We start from the raw sequence: 20,567 nt of genomic DNA, 5'->3' as shown, positions 1-20,567 counted from the left end.
GTTGTTGAACTCGAAAATATTTGAATCTCTCAGTTTCAGGCAGGTCGACATCTCCTTTACCTTGTTTAAAGGTTTTAACTCCCCACAACAAACATGCCCTACAATGTTTTACAGTCCCCCTTCTTCCTGTGTGTGGAAAGCAAGGCTTGCCTGCCACCACCAGGTGCAAATTGCCTATTTCCCCATAAGGACTAGAAAAGTGAGAGATTTACAGAAGGTCTCCTTATTGACCTAGGCTATCCCAGATTCACAGGGTTGTCCCTGAAAGGCAGAATATGCATAATTGTAAGTCTCCGTCAGCTTTCTGGGTCCATGGGATCCTCAAAGAATGACCCCTGCATTATATGTGATCAATCATACTGCACCCTTCTCCATTTCCTTTCTAGTCCACTCGAAGACTTCACACATGTGTGAGGCCTAGCAGTATTTGAGTAAATTTGACACAGCTAGTCCAACTTGTCAGGTTCCCACTGTGCAATGGGCTTTACTGATTCTCACCCTCTTGGTCTACCACATAAACTCTCCCCACATACTTTGCTGAGGCTATGTATTCCCTGTTTATGCATACTGCAAAGGAGCTGTATGTCAAGTTCCCCCATGTCATTTCTGGTATCAACAGTATCAAGGTATGGTAGGGTGATCTGAAATTTCCCCTCAAAGTACTATCCCCTCCCATTAACCCATTTGTAGTAACTCCCCTCATAACAATATCAACTGGCAATCTAACAGTTGTCATTTGTGGTAAACTCTATCCTAATAATCATTATTTTAGGTAATGGTTGTCTCTCAACTGTGTACTAGGGGAAAAGAGTGGATGCTGCTGTGTTGAGCCCCAGTCGTTCGACCGAACTACCACCAGGTTAATTCTCATCAATATAAGATTCCATCATCTCTTAAACTCCTTTCTATTTCATTCTTTTTAGCATACTAGTGCAAGTTTCTAACTTTTCCTGTTCCGGTACTGTTTCTCTCTGATCCACTTTAGAGACTGATAAATCTACTCTGATCCTGGGCTGCTTAGCGCTAACCTTCGTAAGTTGCTGCATTACTGCTTTATGGCCTGACATACTTTCATCTTGTCCTTAGGTCTGCATGCGTTGCTTCCTGAAACTTTATGCCATTCCACCCGGGTTCCTGGGTTCTGGCACAGCCTTCCTCTGGTCTCCCTCTTGTTTCGCTGTCTATGGGCTTCTTCCCAAGATGGAGCTGGCTGCTGTGAGAGATTCTCTCACCTTCTGCTTTTAGTATTAGTTTAAAGAGGGAAACATCCTTTACAACGAAACTTTTTCCACGCAGTACCTTTACAACGCAGGTATTACAACGCAAGTCGTTACAACGACTTGCGCTGGAGGGCGCTGTAGGATAGGGAATAGTTTAATTTACTATCCAAAACCTTCCCTACTATCCACGGGGACTGGAGTTGGAATAGTAAATTAAACTATTCCACTATCCAGCGCCCCCCAACGCAAGTCGTTGTAACGACTTGCGTTGTAAAACCTGCGTTGTAAAGGCATGCATGGAAAAAGCATGCGTTGTAACGACATACATCTGTTAAAGATGACACATAAGGGACAACCAATCCGTACCTGGTTCAATGACTTATCAGAAACGATTCAACAGGTCAGAAAGCTATCCTGCTTATAATGTGATTGCTGAGCAGTCCTGAAGATCTGTCATTCAGCTCCATTTTACAATATTTGACCTCCGTTCTGGACCCCCACGGTGACCTACCATTTGTCCTTGAACGAGTGTATGCATGGCATGATTTACGGTGGTCCTTGTGTTTTAGTGCTTCCCTGTATCTTCCTCTGAGTTTTGTAAATACAGATGGGCTCTCCCCTGCCTCTCTGAGATGGCATCAAAAGGTCTTGCACATATTTCTTTGTGGCTTTGCCTGACTTCCCCATTGGAATTCTTCTGATGTGATGTTTGTTTTGTCTGAGGTGATTTTCTATGCGCTCATTTCTCTTGTATGATGCTATCTTATTCGTCTAGTGCCATTATCATGCTCTGCAATCTTCCAGTCTAAATATTATTTCATCCATCATGGTGTCCACTGTGTTGAATCCATTTCCTAGTTCCTCCACGCCTTTCCTTGCCTCTAACTGCCTCTATTTCTGCCATTATCTCTCAAAAAAACAGTACCAAGCTTTTGTTGATAGTTTCGAGGCGAACGGGTTCTTAAGCGTTGTCTTCTAGGTGATAAACTAACTTCCGCCATGGGTAAAGGAGATCCCAACAAGCCTAGAGGCAAGATGTCCTCCTACTATGCCTACTTTGTCCAGACGTGCCGGGAGGAGCACAAAAAGAAACACCCGGACGCGTCGGTGAACTTCGCTGAGTTCTCCAAGAAGTGCTCCGAGCGGTGGAAGACAATGAACGCAAAAGAAAAGGGCAAATTTGAAGACATGGCAAAGGGAGACAAGGTCCGGTATGACCGGGAGATGAAATCCTACGTGCCGCCAAAGGGCGAGACCAAAGGAAAGAAGAAGAAGGATCCTAATGCACCCAAGAGGGTACACAGACATAATATCGACTCCAAAATATCGTTTGGACATAATATCGACTCCAAAATATCGTTTGGAGAAAATATCGACAGGACAGAATATAGACAGCCAAAATATTGTTTTTAAGGTAAGTGAAGTAATATCGTTTTTAAGGTAAGTGAAGTAATATTGTTTTTATTTTTAGGGTTCAGGGTCAGTTTTGGGTTTTTGGGTAAAGGGGTATTTTTAGGGTTCAGGGTCAGTTTTGGGTTTTTGGGTAAAGGGGTCATTTTAGGGTTCAGGGTCAGTTTTCAGTTTTTGGGCAAAGGGGTATTTTTAGGGTTCGGGTCAGTTTTCAGTTTTTGGGTAAAGGGGTATTTTTAGGGTTCAGGGTCAGTTTTCAGTTTTTGGGTAAAGGGGTATTTTTAGGGTTCAGGGTCAGTTTTCAGTTTTTGGGTAAAGGGGTATTTTTAGGGTTCAGGGTCAGTTTTCAGTTTTTGGGTATTATTTTATTATATTTTATTACACTATATATATTTTTAATAAATATGAAATAAAAAAATGTTTATTTAACTTTCATTAATTATTTAATCATTATAAGTTAATTTAAGTAATTTTAAGTATATTTTAGTAATTAATTATTAATATTAATTTAATTTAACACTGTGTTTAGTAAATACGATATTTTTTTACAACTATATTTTTGTAAACGATATTTTTAACTCGATATTTTTGTACTTACCTGTTTGTAGATAGAAACTCGATATTTTGACTGTCGATATTTTCTCAATGATATTTTTGATGGTCGATATTCTGTCCGTCGATATTATTTCAGTGATCCACCCAAGAGACCACCTTCGGCATTTTTCCTCTTCTGCTCTGAACACCGTCCCAAAATCAAGACTGATCATCCTGGCTTGTCAATTGGCGATACGGCGAAAAAATTGGGGGAGAAGTGGTCGGAACAGACAGCGAAAGACAAAATCCCATTTGAACAGAAAGCTGCGAAACTGAAGGAGAAATATGAAAAGGACGTTGCAGCATACCGTGCAAAGGGGAAGGGCGACGTAGGGAAAAAAGCACCAGGAAGACCAGCAGTGGCACAAAAGAAAAAGGTAGAGCCAGAAGATGACGACGATGACGAAGAAGAGGACGAGGAGGAGGAAGAAGAGGATGAGGAGGAAGAAGAGGAGGATGACGAGTAACTTGAATGCCTGCTATGAGATTTTGTGCTGGAAGTCCATTGTTTTGCTAAGAATGTGAACTCGAGTGCAGCTCATTGTTAGCTCTGGTATACAAACTGTACAGAATTGTGTATAGGTAATGTGTGATTCTTTTAGGGAAAAACTCCGTTTTTAATGTAAGTAGTAGCTGAGGTGCCACTTCAGTTAGGTATGGATTCTGATGTTGTGGAATGTCTCTGCATATTTGCATATTTAAAAGGATTCTAAAGACTTCAAAATAAGCCCTGGTATGTCCATGTACTTAGGAGTATCATAGCAGATTTTACATCCATGTAGACTGGTGCATTGTACTTTTCTAAAACTTTTTTTTAAGCAATTTTGTAATAAAAAGATGTATATTACCTTAAAATAAAAAAAAAAAAGATAGTTTCGTCCTCTACCTAGTTTGCTTCTTTCAAAGCCTGTTTGTCTCCATCTGTATGTTTGATGTGGCAGGACGGACCTTCAGATGTTTTGAACATTCTGTGTTGCAGCAGGTGCCCACCAGTCTGGATGCGGAGTACGGGCTTAGGGCAAGGCTTTGAAGGAATCATTAAAATGTTACCAGATATGCAGGTCCGGTGACTTGAATAATAAAATTAACATAACTGCAATCATCTTGACCCATAAGCTGGCCTCAAATAGCCTGATCCTAGGCAAATATTTTATTTCACTGAGCCTCCATTTTCTTCATTATCACGCATGAATCCTTTAAATATATGAGTTCAGCATGAATGCTGTACAAAAAAATCTCTTTTGTTTGATTCAACAGACTAACCTTTAGCTCTATGTATAATAAGAATCCAGCCCACATATAGGGTACATGACCCTTGACTTGCCTCTTAGTTCACTGAATACAATGTCATCATGGCGAGGTAGGAAAGCTTCTCAATTCATGTTTTAAAACTCTCACAAGTGTAGCAAATGAGCCACATCCATGCAGCTGGAGAGTGGTAAGGTATGAAACCGATGGTGCATTTTGAGCACAAATACATCACTAAAGCATGATGTGGTAGAACACTGTCCTTTACAGAACAGCTAATTGTGCATTGAAATGGCCACAAGAGATTCCCACTGACATGCAGTTTTCCTGATAAACCTATACAGCATACAAACAATAGTGGAGGGAAATCCAATTTCAGCAAATAGTTATCACTTACACATCATCAAGTAAAGTGTTCTGATTTCTTTTGATTCTATTAAAATATGTGTTTCCGTCACACTTCAAAATGACGAAAAAGTGTGCTTTCCTAACTGTTGATATATTTTGAAATATCTGTACGGTTAATTTACAAGTTATTTAAAAGTTGTGTATTAGAAAACAACTGACATCCTACAGCCATTCCTTTTAGTCACCATACCCCAGCGCGCAGACAGTTCACTTTACAAAATACTTTAACTTTGCATTCAGAGAAAGAAAGGTAAACACCAATGACTATGATAAAAAAAAAAGCTGAAATTTGTAAGAGGGCATAACAGGACATTTGGCCTCTGTCTTTGAACGCGTAGCAAACGGGACAAGATAAAAAAAAATGACATGCATCTTTATTGCTCATTCATTTCTGAATTAACAAAACACCTGTCATTTGCCAGCCTGAACTTTGTCGCCAGAACAGGCCAGTAGGACCGAAAATTAGCTCCTCCTAATAAAAATAGTTTCACCATAGTGTGTGGGCCTGTTGACTTTTTGAGAACTGAGGCAGCGGAGGAGGTCACTTCCCACCCCGACTATGGTCTGTCCGCACCTGGTCAGAATTGTACTGCATGTCTGACCTTCTGTGGCTCTCTTAAGTTACTTATGTGCACGGGCAGGCACTCGCCAACTCAAAGGGCCCTGTCTTCTTCTCACTTCTATTGCTCACCCCAGCTGGCTTTGAGCATTGTCCCGTTTCTGTCTTCTCACCTGTTTGGTTACCTTCCAGCAGATTCGTTGCTGATGGATATCAAGGAGATCCCAATCTAGGGCCCAGAGTGCCAATCTGGAAGGACTAGCCTTCGTCTCTACACCCAATTGCCTGTCCTTGCTTGGATGGGCCTTTTTCTTAAGGTCAATCTGGAGCGGCACTGTCTGGTCTGCAATGTCCCTTCCTGGGTGTTCTTTTCATTTAGAGTCCATGGGGCATATTATCAAGTACTGCATTAAAATTATTGCCGCTTTAGCGGCAGAAAACTGGATGCTGGAGGGAATTTCTAACTACAATCCATGTTGTCACAAACACAACAATAAAATGTATCTACCTTAATTTTATGTGTTCGTAATTACTGTATCAATATTAGAGTAAAAAAATACACGTGTATGATAAAAAAACTGATAAAAACATGTACAATTGTAAAACACACCAAATCTATTTTGTGCCCATCCACCTAATATACTTTCACCTTAATTAAGAACGTAAAAAATAAAGTTAAAAAATCTTTTCTGTGGAAGCTTTCTTTTGAAACCATTTCAGGTTGAAGAAGTATTGATCTAGAAAGTTAAATAAATATTTCAACGGCCCTCACTTTTACTTTAAAATATTTCAAAGTCTCTCGCTTTTACTTTATAAAATTCCATAGGCCCTCGCTTTTACTTTACCAACAATTTATTTCTGCCTCAAATTGATATAGAACTTTTTATAATGCTCCACGGAGTACCAGTAAAGAACGAGAATCCTGTCTGAGCTCCCCAAATGCATCTGCAATGGGCGCTAGACTGCAGGTCTGAACAACTTAAATCTGTCACGCTCTTGCCAACTGCACTGTAGATTAAAAGTGATATTATCTGTACTGCTACCAATTGATAAGAGGTGCTTGGAAACACCCTGTATTTTGCTCAGTTGGTAAATCATACATGATAACTTTTTAAAAAGCACATCATTTGAGAACTAAGGACCAGATGAACAAACATTAGGAATACCGATTTCCTAATTGAGATTCTCTCTGAATCGCTATTAGGAAATCTGTATTTTTAACTTATTAAACTCTTTTGAGTTTCATTAGCAATTTCTAGTGGGTCGCAAATAGATCTATATCATGCATATTAATCAGGTAGGTCGGACTTTGAAACTCATTAGGATTCGCTGCGATCACATGGATGGTGGCATGCTGGAGTCCGCAACCCACCATGTCTGTGATTGATTTTAAATAAAGCAATTTATTTTTAAAAGTAACCCGTTCTTCTTAAAGGAAAACAGGATATATTTAAAAAGGAAAATGAAATGTTTATGTTTAATTTTTTAACAGTGGCCTGTGGGACTGATCCAGTGGGTTACCAGCAACAGGTAATCCAACACTATATGCTCACCTGGGCCCATACACACAATTTACAGCAACCTGGTAATAACCTCTGGGGGCATGTTTTATGAATTTCTTACCATTCCAAAAATAGTTATTTCTGGTTCCTAACTAATCTTTCACTGATCAAAAAGTTCTTTCCACTGGCCGATGAACCAAATTAGTTGAATAGTTGATGGTGAAATGACATAGATCAATTTACCTGTAAATACTAAATGATCACAGAGTCAGGAAGTGTTTTAAAATCTTTATCCAAGAGATTAATTTCATGTGAATCTTACAAAGTACAGAACAGTCTCTGTCTATTCATAGGAAGGAAGATTCAATTATCAAGTGCATTCATTATACTACGCAATGATAATGCATGAAAAGGAGAAGATAGAGACAAGAGAACATAGGCACATAAACAGACATATATTATATTTACCAAGTATGGTATGAAAACCAACCCCCTGGACAAGAGGCTGGGAAGGGTCCCCAAGGGAAGATCTGGCGACCAGAGACTTCAGGGCAGATATCAGGACAGGACAGATGACCTCTCTATCACCGCCGCTTGTGTAGCACCCGTCTCTGACTCTTCCTCCTCAAGATTTTTTTGCGATCATCTTCTAAATTAATTAGCTTAAGATATATGGTTCAGCAAGTCTGCAAGTCTTCTTCGGCATCTCTTGTCACTCCGACAGCATCTCGGTCTCTGCAGCATTCAGCATCGACATCTCTCTAACTAAGAACTACCTCCATTATACCCTCCAATATTCACGTACCACCCAAAAATATTTCAATATCATGAAACTCCTAAATCTGATTGGACAGTTAAGGGGTGGTGATCATCACATCATGCTTACATATCACTATTTTCAGTTAGCCCTTTGTTAATAAACCCATCCCCTTAATTCTTTATTCAAACTTTATTTCCCACCCACATTCATAATATTTTGCAACATTTATAATAGCTTTCACAGTTTCTTCCATCCTGGTGAACATTTCACCACTTGGTTCCCAGTCCTGGACAGTCAGTGGCCTTAGCTTGTATTCAAGTTTTTAGTCATCGTTCCGGATTCACTCTCAGTTGGCATGCACAGATAAACCTTTCAAACACGTGACTCTGCTTACTTCTGTCAAGCTTGGTAGGCCCAAAGACTTACTAATAATAAAGTCAGAAAAACAAATGTTACTTAAAAAAAAATGTTTTCACTGTATACCACCTATCTCTATTCTAACGCCATTTACATTTTAATGCTTTCCCCGCGTTAGCATTAGTAAATAACTTGTTTTAGTTTTCAGCAAAGCAGCTGCCAAGCATGTGAGTTTCATTGTTAGCAACTGCGCAAGTGCTAGAAATTCCCTCCAAGTAAAAGTATGTCGTACTACGTAGATGCAGTTGATGCATGGGTATTAAAGATTTTCAGTTATCGGCCATTTTAGAATCACACTTGAGTTACTGGTTAGTAAGACACATAGGCAAGCTTCTCTTTCTTGTATATATATATAATGCTGTGCATATTGATTTTCACAATACATGGTTAATAAGGGTTAAAGATTACTTGAGATGGGGGTGTGGCTACACGGAGCTGAAGCTCACCCGGCGTGAACCCAATTTTGTACACTGCCCGGTGTTCTATGCGGCTAAAATCTCCGGAATGCAGCTGAGCGATCCTTAGAAGACTACCAGCACTGGCGGCGGCAGCCTGGCAGTTTCAACATCGCCACACGAGCAAGATTGGCGGCTCCATCGGCCTTCGAGGCAGCCTTACAAAATGGCGGCGGGACGGAAAGGATCCTGAAGGAAGTTGCATTGAAGAACGAAGATTTGGAGGCGCGCAGTCGGCGCAATAACATTCGCTTGATTGGCGTTCCGGAGATCACAGCTACGAAACGCATGGACACGGTTCTAGAAACGATCCTCACGGACCTCTTTGGGAAAGAGTTTTTCACTACTGGCTTCGTGGTAGAGCCTGCCCACAGGTCGTTGGACCCCACCCAAATCCTGGTTGTCCACCTAGGCCCATCATAGCGCCCATAATGAACTTTCGGGACAGGGACACAGCACTCCGACTGGCATGGGAGCAAGGCGAACTCTCCTGGCAGGGTTCTAAACTGTCGCTGTACCCTGATTTCACAGCCCTGGTACAAGAAGCCCTGAGGAAATACCTGGGGGCGAAGGCAGCGCTTAAGAACTTGGGGCTGAAATACGGCATGATTTACCCGGTCAGGCTGAGGGTGGAGGTGAATGGCCGGGTGCGTATCTTTGAAAATCCTACAGAAGCACAAGAATTTTACCCCACTTACATGCAAAACAACAAATGCTCCGCAGAGGCGGATACCGCCTCACCTACGCATAGCGGTTCGGCAGTCAGTGTGGATTTGTTTTCGAACGCTGGACATTGCTGACTGTTGATGGCGACCTTCCTTCTACTATACTGCATGCTTTCTATGTTGAACTGATATCCGGGACTCCATATGTTGAATACAATGTTCATTTGGGTTATTAGGCCGTTGGAGTGTGAACCACCCCACTTTAGTGAACACCTTGAGATTGTAAAGATGATATCAGACTGTACCAGGTTTGTTACACCACTTTCTGGTTTCGAAATCTCATTGGTACTGTTGTACGTTGTTTTGCAGTTGGTATTGCCTCTCCGGATGAGCGGGCAGGCTGGGTGGGGGGAGGCGGGTGGGGTATTGTTCGCATTGCATTGCACTGTAGCTTTAGTTCCTTTCTTACAGTTCACGACAGGAGGGGAATATACTTGGTTCTGTACTGCACATGATTTGTACTCTTTGAAATGGCACAGTTAGGTCACAATGCTGGTCCTTCAAATGTCACACTAGCGACATGGAATGTCCGCGGCCTAAACGATACGTGCAAGAAACGTCAGGTGGTTCATTATTTACTTAGGCATGGGGTGGATGGGACCTTCTTACAGGAAACCCACCTTCCTATTAGCGATCACGCCAGATTTGCCTCCTCGTGGGGCCCGCACAGGTTTTTTGCAAACATTAGCAATTACGCAAGGGGTACTGCCATATTTATTTACAAGAGGTTACATTTCAAATGCCACTTGGTTACCACTGACCCAGATGGCAGATATGTGATGGTGGTAGGCACATTGCTTAACCAAAAGATTGCGCTAGTTTGCATATATGGCCCAAACACTGATTCCCCTGATTTTTATTATTCATTACTATCCAAACTACTATCGTTAGGCCCCATCCCACTCCTACTGGGGGGTGACTTTAATATCGCCCTGCACCCTCCCACTGATAGCACCTCGACCGCCCCTGATGCTAAACCCCGAGCCCATAAAGCTTTGCAATCTATATGTGAACATTTTTCGCTCTTAGACGTGGGCCGTTAACGGGACCCGGGACACACCACTTACACCCACTACACGAGTCCGCACGACACCTGGTCCTGACTTGATTACTGGGTGGTTACTCCCGACATCTCCAAGTGGTTTCATGGTCTTCAGACACTGTCCAGAACGTATTCTGACCACTCCCCTGTATTGTTGACCCTGCGGATCCCACGCCCCGAAGGTTTTGAGAGGCAATGGAGGTTTCCCCATCGAGCATTGGAGGACAAGGTGTTTAGGCAAGAAAAGGAAAACATTTTTTTTTTAAAAAGAAAGATTACTTGAGAGGATTGCATCCGAGCAAGTCTCTTTTCTACGAGTCCTTGCTCCATCAATCCCCTCTCTGATGGCATTTTAAAGCCACCACAAAATTACCAATCCCTAATGAGATGCCAACTTTAGCAATGTTCATTATCTTTTCCTTCTTCATTTTTGTTTTTATTCTTTATTTCTCTCATCCTGTCATAAAGCTTGTCCTTCATTCCTTATAATTGTATCTCATCATACTTTCTCTAAGTTCCCTTTCTATTTATTTCATATCTCCTCCTTCTCAACTTATTAGTGCAACACTTACACCATATTATTATTGACAAAACTATTATTGCTATACCTACTAAGGGAAATACAACTTCCCAGGAAACTTTTCCCTATATTAGTAAACCAAGTCCCTATTTTAGAGATGTTTTTTGTTAGTCTTTCCCAAACACTGTCAACCTCCAGTGGTTTTAATTCTTCATGCATTTTTTTAATATTCTTTATATATCCTTTAATTTCTGTACTTTTATCCGGTATATAAGTGCAACAATGTTGCACTTTCAACATTTTACAGACTCTGCCCTCTTTTTCCAATAATATATCAAGCGCAAGTCGATTCTGCAAAACCACTGATCTAATTGCAACCATTTCTGTATTAATCATCAAGAAACCTCCAGCAGTATCAGTCAAAAGACTATCAACTACTGTTGATAACTGACAGATTCTATGTGAATTTAGAACCACTCCCACTGAAGGCATCAATGCACTAAATATATCACCTATTATTTCTGAAAACTAGCTATTTTCCTTCCTGTTAGTTCATTAGTGTTTTCATTGCTTCCAGTGATTCTCTTTACATGATAAATCTTCGGAAATACTATTCCGAAATAACAACTCCCAAAACACTGTGCAGGCAGCTTATAATAAGCTTTATTCCCACACACACAGTAAACTCCAGGAAATACTGGATCAGTTCTTTCTTTTCGTCCCCAACCATCCAAAATTAGAAAGTTATGTTCACATTCACTGGAACCAATAAATACGTTATTATAATGTGTTTTTAATCTATGGAGACATGTTTTCCCTATCTTCATATCTAGGGACATCACAGCATGAGCCTTGCCAGCTGTATAAGTTCTCTCTTTCTCAGCCCATGGTGGAATATGGTGTTTCTGTTCAGCAGCTTTTCTTTGGAAATCCTGTCTCCTTTCTTCAACTAAGTTTGAAAAGACTTCTCGTAATGAGCATGTTATATTTTTTAATGTGCCTTTTCTATATCTATTGACTTCATAGTTAAGAAAAAAATACCCATAAACTGTGCATCTAAACTACTGTGTACTGAATTCATATTCTTTCGAATAGGAATCTCTGTAAATACTACATCTAAATTAGAATAATAATATTGCAGTTTTCTTGTTCTATAAAATACACTTGACAATATACTACATGAAATACCATATGTTAGAGGTAAATGGTGGTACGTAACTCCCTCAGCTACTGAAGTAGGTAGTTTCATACAAACATAACAATCAATGATCTGCATTGTGTCTACATACTGAAACAATGACTTTGTAAATACATTTAAGGAAGTGTCATAATCTGTTACGGTGTGATGTAAATCTGTCTCATCTGATGCTTCTAATTCTACTCTATCTCCTTTCTGGTTAGCAATCTTTTCATTAGTGTTTGTGTCATTCTTCTTATCCGTTATCATAAGGAACGGCTATTGTTAGGAATAGCCATAATAAAATCACTAATAATATACTACGTATGCAAACTCTACAGCATTTCTTTATACAACTTTGTTTTGGTCTTTCTGCAACTCTGCAGCAAAAAAATGGGACCCCCTCTATAAACTTCTTTTGGCCAGGGAAAAGAGAGGACAATGTGAACAAAACTAAGAGAAATTCCCCTATCACCTTATGTTTTCATATTCGACATAGTTCAAACTATATTTTACAATAATAAAGTCCTTTTAATCACCACAGATAACATAGATTTATATCATTTTCATTATTTTCTTTTATTTTTTGTACAAACAGACTAGTTTCTTTTTTTCTTTTTTGTTGGATACATATCATTACATATTTTATAAACATTAAAAAATACAATACATTATTCATATATCAAAAAAACCCAAACAATTCTTTGAAAGCCCTGCTAACCACACATACAACTACTGACACTCCCTATTCATACATACTCAATAACATCCTGCACTCAACATACAATACATCCATTCATTTCTGTGTTTGAGGTAGTCCAGATGATGTAGGTGACTAAATACGCCAGGTCAACGCGTTTCGGTGGATTAAAACCACCTTCCTCAGGACCAACAGAATTTCTCCTCTAATTCTTGTGGGTACAGGGTATCTGTAATAATAAATATAAATTCATCTATCTGTGGCTAGTTATTGAAAAAACGGAAAAATGAATACGCTTTACAATGTATTTGTCTAAAATTATTTTCGATTGCCCAGAATGCATAATCTGCACACACTAAGAACTCAGCTGAGGAAGTAGCACCATGTATTAACTTTATTCTTAGAAACGTTTTCCGTTAGTTGTTGATTTTGAGATTTTCAAGGGATCATTTACCGAAAATGTAAACCCAGAAGCATTATATTAAAAAAGGGGGTTTGTTTCACAGTGGGGTGGAGTTACTTAGCAGAGTATCCAAATATCAGTCCCAAAAGAGCCTAATGAGGGGATTTCCACATTGTAGATGTAACACAGATATTAGTATATACCTTTATCGTCTGGGAATTGATAATGATCAGAAATACGGGTATGGCTCAGAGACATCAGTCAGATCGGTGGGTAGTAAATCAACTGCATCCTAGGAGACATATGTTGTATTATAGATACTCCTGGTCAGTTACAAATTATTTTTTCTCGAAATGTTACCTTGTATTAAAACAGCAGATGCAGGGATTTCCAAATTCTAACACTACTATTAAGTTTTCTTAATACAGGGGCAAGTCCTTGTTACCTAAGATCAAATACAAAGGTACGCTCAATATGGTAAGTCCTTAACTCAAGGCTATTTATGTACAGTCATGACAATTTGTTGTTTGCACTAACCTTATCTAGAAGTCATTTGAATGTCTTAGTAAGATGGTGGGGGCGTTGTCGCTTTTACAGGATGGTATCCTTGATTATGGCTGCAGTACTGTAATAATTAAATGCAACAGTCATACTCGTGAGGCATTGCATTTCAGACAAACTTATTTCAATTATAAACCAATATACGAACCTTTTTAGATAATGTAAACTTCTTTCAGTTTTATTCTTCCTATCTTATTTCTCTGGTTATTCAACTAAAAGATAAGATAAGTTGGTAGATTGTAATGGTAGTACTTGTAAGGTTCAGTTAGAACACTACATTAAATACAATATCTAAAAGCTTCTAATTTAAATGGCCTTATTTCATGAATCCCCATTAGCCGGTTTAATCATTTCAAGAAACATTGCTGATCCCCCATTTCTTGTTTTGACTCGAGGATCATGTAATGCAACTACGCTCGATTTAAAGCATATTGTCTCCCAATCAAAAATGCCCGATCGATGTCAGATGTATAAGACCGAATTTCCAACCCATGAGGTCCCAGGAGAGTACTTACTTTAAAGTCCTTTTGGTTTTCCTAAAACGAGTCGTCATGCTCCAAAATGCTCCGCACCACCATCGAGCATATCATCACAGTGTTGCTGCTTTTAAAGGCCACTGGTTGTTACGAGTGCTACCTTTAATCCGGAAGTAAAGTTTGTAATCACCGCGTGTAACTCTACCTTTTTTATTATACGAACGTCATTACACAATTTGATTTTTACTGTATTTTAATCCTGAGCATTAATCCAATTGTATCATATATGGCGTGACTTTATTTCGAGTACAAGTCCATATCTAATTTATATCGGGCAACAATATAACCCGGAAGTTAAAAGTATTCCACACGAGTAATATCTTTTTTATGCATTGCATGGGCGCCATTTGTAAAGGGAGTTTTAGTTAAGTCTACTCTAGCTTAATACCGAAAAAGTCCTTGTAAATCGCATTCAACCTTGAGCGCTATAGTAAACAGAAGTTTATCCTAATTTGCTCCAGAATACAATTCAACTAATCATATGTGTGACTCAAAAATGTTTAAAATGTTGTACACAAATCCCATCCTTTCTCCTTACAACATGGGCGCCATTTGTAGGCGGAACTAAATTAGATCTACATGGGACTGACTAAAAGGATCTCTTTGGGTCTCATGCTGGGTAAGATTTTAGATAGTTGTCTGAAAAAGAAGAGGTATATAAATCTGTTCTGGACTGATTAGGAGATTCATTATAGTTTTTCTCTAAGGCACAAGTTTTTTTGGCATATGTACAGTCAACAGCTTATAAGGAATTTCAATATAGCTACTCTACATGGTGTTTGTCAGAGAGCTGTCCCTATATGCGGCGAGTGATTCAATATTAGTTGTACATCTGATCTTTGGAGGTTTAGATGTATAAATAGTAGGTGAAATCTAATATTATATGCAACTAGATTACATAAAATGCTGTACCTTAACTCAAAACCCTACTGATAGTGTACGACAAGGTAAGTGTTTATCACCAAGTAGTACTAGATAGTACCGTGTACTACTTATGTGTTTTTAGTGACATACCAAGCTATGTTTTCATTTAGTCCTTTACGTACACTATCGAATTGAAAAATCCAAAAGCACTCTCTTTTTCTCCGGGTGTCTGCCATCATTTGCCCTAATTTGTGTTGTACTTTTTCTATTATACACCACTTCAGGTCATCCTCTTTGTGGTTCTGATTAATACATTGTTGGACCATTGGTGCTGTTGTTTCCTCATTCTTACAGCAGATTTGTGTTTGCTGAATCTAGTCCGAAACTCACGGCCTGTTTCGTCAATATAGGCAAGACCACAGGGACATAAAATCGGGTAGATAATATTGCTACTTCTACAGTTGGTGAGAAATTTCAGAGTCACATTTATGTTGTTATAACTGATCGTTTCTGTAGTCAATGCAGCGTCACAGGCGTGGCAAGCCCCACATCTATGGTTTCCCAAAACAGGTCCAAGACCTGTAATGGAGGTTTGAATTCCATGAATTTTCGGGTGATTCCTAGTATGTACTAGACGGTCTCTCAGATTTCTATTGCGTCTGTAAGCTATTTATGGTTTTAAAAGCTCTGTTCCAGCTTCTTCTGTATTCAGAATTCTCCAATTCTTATTTATGACATTCTTAATTTTGTAATTGAGAAATGAATGATTAATCACACATGTGATCCTATCTGAGGGTTTGCGTGTTGTTCCTCTCAGTAAGGCATCACGGTCAAAATATTTCGCTCTCTTAAAAGCTTGACGAATGAGTCTATGGGGGTAACTTCGTTTGATCAGTCTGTCTTTGAGTGCCTCCCCATGTGTCTGATAGTCTAATCAGTTGGTGCAATTTCTGCAACTCTGTTCTCAGCCATTTTGACTCTAGAAGATTCCACTTCTTTCTTTAGTTACGAAGTAGAATCTTTCAGCACTTCAAGGAGGCCACACTTCCTTTTCGTCAATCTGTTCTGCATTTATTTCTTCTTCAGATTCTTCATTTAAATCTAGATTCTCGAATTCTTCAAGAATCCAATAAGTCCAGACAGGTACTTTGAATTTGCTATTCTGAACCTTTAGTCTTAGTAACTGACTGTTCAGTCTGAGTTTGGCTAGCAACCTCATTCACTTGTTCTGGGTCTTCATTTGTTTTTCTCAGGCGATATTTCAATCTTTTGACTCCCCAGGACAATTATCACATTTTCTGACCCGCTTAAATTGTAATGCACTTTCGCCTTCTTCGCCTCTTTCACAAGCTCTCTTATTCTCGTTCCGTTGTGGCACAACCTAAGTTTCTTTGATTTCTGAGTTTCTCTCTACCTTTCCTTGTTCAGGACTTGTTTGTGTGGCCTTTTCTGCCTGAACTCATTCTCCTTTTTCTAACTGTTCCTGTTCGGGTACTTTCTTAATCTGTTTTTCTTCTTCCCAAACTTGTTCTTCTTTTCCTGCCTGGTCCTGTTCAGGTCTTATCACAATTTGATCTTCTGTCGCCTGAACGTGTTCTTCTATGTCTGATTGTCCCTGCTCAGGATCTTCGACTGGTTGGTGTACCTGAGTTTGTTCTTCTGTCCCTATCTGGTCCTGCTCAGGGTCGCTACTTTCTTGGTCTTCTTTTTCCTGAAGCCTGTTCTCCTATACCTAACTGATCCTCACTAATCTCCTGCTCTTCTAATCTGATTCTGCTCCTTGTTTTGATAAACACTTTCGGTATGTCAACCACTCAGTTTACTCCTGAGGCAGAAAGCCGGGAGTTAGGACCTTTGCACGCTACACTTTTAAAATTGATTGTATTTGGTTTATTGTAGAATTTTTAGCAACCTACCTAACTTGACAGCACGAAGACACTGGCGGTGGAGTAAATCTTCGCAGTCGAAACTGCTTTTTAAATCTGCCCTGACAGCCTACCACCGCAATCTAAAGGCAGCCAGATGTCTGTATATTGAGAACCAAATTGAGAACTCTAATAGTTCATCAAAGGCATTATTCGACATTGTTAAAGACTTTGTGGCCCCTACTGGATGTAAGCAATCACCTATTGAGTCCCAAGATCTATGTGACTCATTGGCTAGGTTTTTCCAGGAGAAAATTGATAAAATCTATTCCAACTTTTTATCACCCGACCTGGAAAGTCTACCCACCGCTTTCAATCCAAGTGGTTCTCTTACACGGTTAAATTGTTCTCTTGAATGCTTTATGCCGGTCTCATTGGTAGAGACCCAACAAGCCTTAAAGATCGCTAAATCCGGTTCCCCTGCAGATCCCTGCCCCCCAAAGGTCATGTCACTCTTGTCCCACATTTTGGCTCCTACTATTCAAAAGATCTTCAACCTTTCGATTTTGGTGGGGGTAATCCCAGCCCCCTGGAAGGACGCATTTGTCTGTCCCATTTTAAAAAGGCCTTCGGCCAATCCACTAGACCTGGGCAACTATTGCCCCATATCTCTGCTTCCTCTCTTAGGCAAAATGCTTAAAAGCATTATTAACAAGCAATTGAACAGCTATCTTGAGTCGAATTGTATTTTAGACCCCTCACAATCCGGATTCCGTCGGGGTTTCAGTACAGAAACAGCTCTCTTAGTGGTGACCGACTCTTTGAGGACGACTGTGGATGCCGGAGGATCAGCAATTCTGATTCTTCTTGACCTCTCCGCGGCCTTTGATACCATCTCACATGCCAGGCTCGCGGAGAGGTTAGGATCCTTCGGTGTTCATGGATTGGGCCTCAAATGGCTGCAGAACTTCCTGACGGACAGATCTCAAACGGTTATCATGGGTCCTTATCAGTCTGGGAAAATACCACTGGACAAGGGTGCACCCCCAAGGCTCCTGCCTTAGCCCTACCCTTTTTAACATCTATATGGCACCTTTGGCTAAGGTGGTGGAAGCCCTGGGGTTCGAAACTATTTCGTACGCCGATGACACTCAGCTGCTGTTCAACATCAGCCCAAACCTGAAGGCAGACAGACTCCGTTTTGCCACAGGAATTCTTGAAATCTCAAACTGGATGACCAACAACTGTCTTCAGTTGAATCCTGGTAAGACGGAAGTCATGCTTATAGGGAAGGCCGCAGCAGCTTGGTCCAAGGACTGGAGGCCTACGCAGTTGGGCCCCCCTCCAACGCCAAAACAGTGTGTCAATAATCTCGGCATCAAGATAAATCAATCTCTCTCAATGCTGGACCATGTAACCGCGGTCTCGGGGGCCTGCTATTATAGGCTTAGATTACTGCAGAAAATCTTCCCTTTGACCGCAGAACGCTGACCCAAGCGATGGTTATTAGCCGTTTGGATTATGGGAATGCCCTACTAGCAGAAGTTGGAGTAACTTCTTTAAATAAACTGCAGGTAATCCAAAATACGGCGGCCAGGCTGGTCCTGAACATGCCGGCAGGCTCCCCATAGCTGCCTTTGTTGAGAAACCTTCATTGGCTACCCATAAAACAACGATCCTTTTTTAAAATGTGTTGTTTGACATTCAACGCACTTCAGGGTCAGGGCCCAATGTACATACAAAATAAACTGAAAAAACATGTCCGAGCCGTCCATTGAGGTTTAGCTCGAGGCAGTTACTTCAGGTACCCCGCATTAGACTCCATAGGTCAGGGGGTGTGGCTTTTTCCTACCTCGCCCCCAAATATTGGAACAGCCTCCCAATATCTTTGCGAGAGATCCCCTCTTACCGTGTTTTTAGGAAACATCTAAAGGCATTCCTGTTTTAAGGCTCCCTCCCTCCTAGATGTCCCTTCCCGGATGTTATTCTGAGTAAAGCGCCGAGATGCCCCACGGTGATTCGAGCGCTATACAAAAAAGCCTAATATAACATAACATAACAACCAGTGGTATCCAGTCCTCCTGACTTGTGCTTGGTTGCTCTCTGTCAATTTCCCTTGAATCTTGTGCAATAGATTCTTCAACTGTACAACCTTCAGCTGCCCCAACTGGTTGAGTTAGTTGTGGTCCGGCTTCATCATGAGCTGGAACCCTTTTGGTATGACTGGCATGAATCCAGTTTGGTATACCTGCACGCTTCACTTGCCTTGGTTCATCCCACCTTGGTGCCAGGCACGACTCTCTGGTGTGATTCTTTACTACCACCCAATCTCCTGGATTCAAATTATGTGCTTGATCCGGCTGCCTAGTCACTGCGTCTTCTCCAACCTGGTGAGAGACAGAATGCACTAGGTCAGCCAACCTTTTGCAATAGTCTAATACCAGATCATCAGATATATTCAGCAATTTATGTCCTGGCATGAATCTATGACATAATATCGACAGACAGAATATAGACATACAAAAATATCGACACAAAAATATAGACATCAAAAATATCGGAGTTCTATCTACATAAAGGTAAGTACAAAAATTCCGAAAAAAAATATCGTAGTACAAAAATATCGAAGTTAAAAATATCGTTTTTTTAAATGTATTAATAATAATGTAAAAATAATAAACAAATACATATAATTTAACAAATTATAAATATAAACATTAAAACATATTTAAAAAATAATAACTAATACATATACATTTAAAATAAATTAAAAACTCTACATATAAATTAATATATATACTTACTCCACATATTGCAACAGTAGGAAAAGCGTTGGATAGCCTAGGGGTAAAAATTACTATTCCCAATCCAGAGGGTGCAACAGTAGGGAACGCGTTGGCTAGCGTAGGGGTAAAAATTACTATTCCCACTCCAGAGAGTGCAATAGTAGGTAAAGCGTTGGATAGCGTAGGGGTAAAAATTACTATTCCCACTCCAGAGAGTGCAACAGTAGGGAAAGCGTTGGATAGCGTAGGGGTAAAAATTACTATTCCCACTCCAGAGAGTGCAACAGTAGGGAAAGCGTTGGACAACGTATGGGTAAAAATTATTATTCCCACTCCAAAGGGTGCAACAGTAGGGAAAGTGTTGGATAGCGTAGGGGTAAAAATTACTATTCCCACTCCAGAGGGTGCAACAGTAGGGAAAGCGTTGGATAGCATAGGGGTAAAAATTACTATTCCCACTCCAAAGGGTGCAACAGTAGGGAAAGCGTTGGATAGCATAGGGGTAAAAATTACTATTCCCACTCCAGAGAGTGCAACAGTAGGGAAAGTGTTGGATAGCGTAGGGGTAAAAATTACTATTCCCACTCCAAAGGGTGCAATAGTAGAGAAAGCGTTGGATAGCGTAGAGGTAAAAATTACTATTCCCACTCCAGAGGGTGCAACAGTAGGGAAAGCGTTGGATAGCGTAGGGGTAAAAATTACTATTCCCACTCCAGAGGGTGCAACAGTAGGGAAAGCGTTGGATAGCATGGGGGTAAAAATTACTTCCCACACTACTCCCCCTTTAACACACAACACACTACACATACATAAAA

The 20,567-nt window shown here is 40.2% G+C and overlaps 1 protein-coding gene across 1 annotated transcript; it reads left to right on the top strand.

Moving 5' to 3' along the window:
- Positions 1-2,171: 2,171 nt before the first annotated feature.
- On the top strand, positions 2,172-4,071 carry LOC144833002 (high mobility group protein B2-like). The gene is made up of 2 exons (XM_078689136.1): positions 2,172-2,516; positions 3,335-4,071. The coding sequence occupies exons 1-2, from the start codon at positions 2,220-2,222 to the stop codon at positions 3,689-3,691; spliced, it is 654 nt and encodes a 217-aa protein (XP_078545262.1). The 5' UTR covers positions 2,172-2,219; the 3' UTR covers positions 3,692-4,071.
- Positions 4,072-20,567: the final 16,496 nt, after the last annotated feature.

Source organism: Lissotriton helveticus, chromosome 1_1 (genome assembly GCF_964261635.1).
Source record: "Lissotriton helveticus chromosome 1_1, aLisHel1.1, whole genome shotgun sequence".
Classification (NCBI taxonomy): Eukaryota; Metazoa; Chordata; class Amphibia; order Caudata; family Salamandridae; genus Lissotriton; species Lissotriton helveticus.
This window is presented reverse-complemented; position numbering and strand designations above follow the sequence as displayed.

What these genes read in the sequence shown, in the direction of transcription:
- LOC144833002 (XM_078689136.1), top strand. Translation starts at nt 2,220, where the DNA reads ATGGGTAAAGGAGATCCCAACAAGCCTAGAGGCAAGATGTCCTCCTAC. An exon ending in ATCCTAATGCACCCAAGAGG is followed by an intron (nt 2,517 to 3,334) that starts GTACACAGACAT and finishes GATCCACCCAAG; the next exon opens with AGACCACCTTCGGCATTTTT.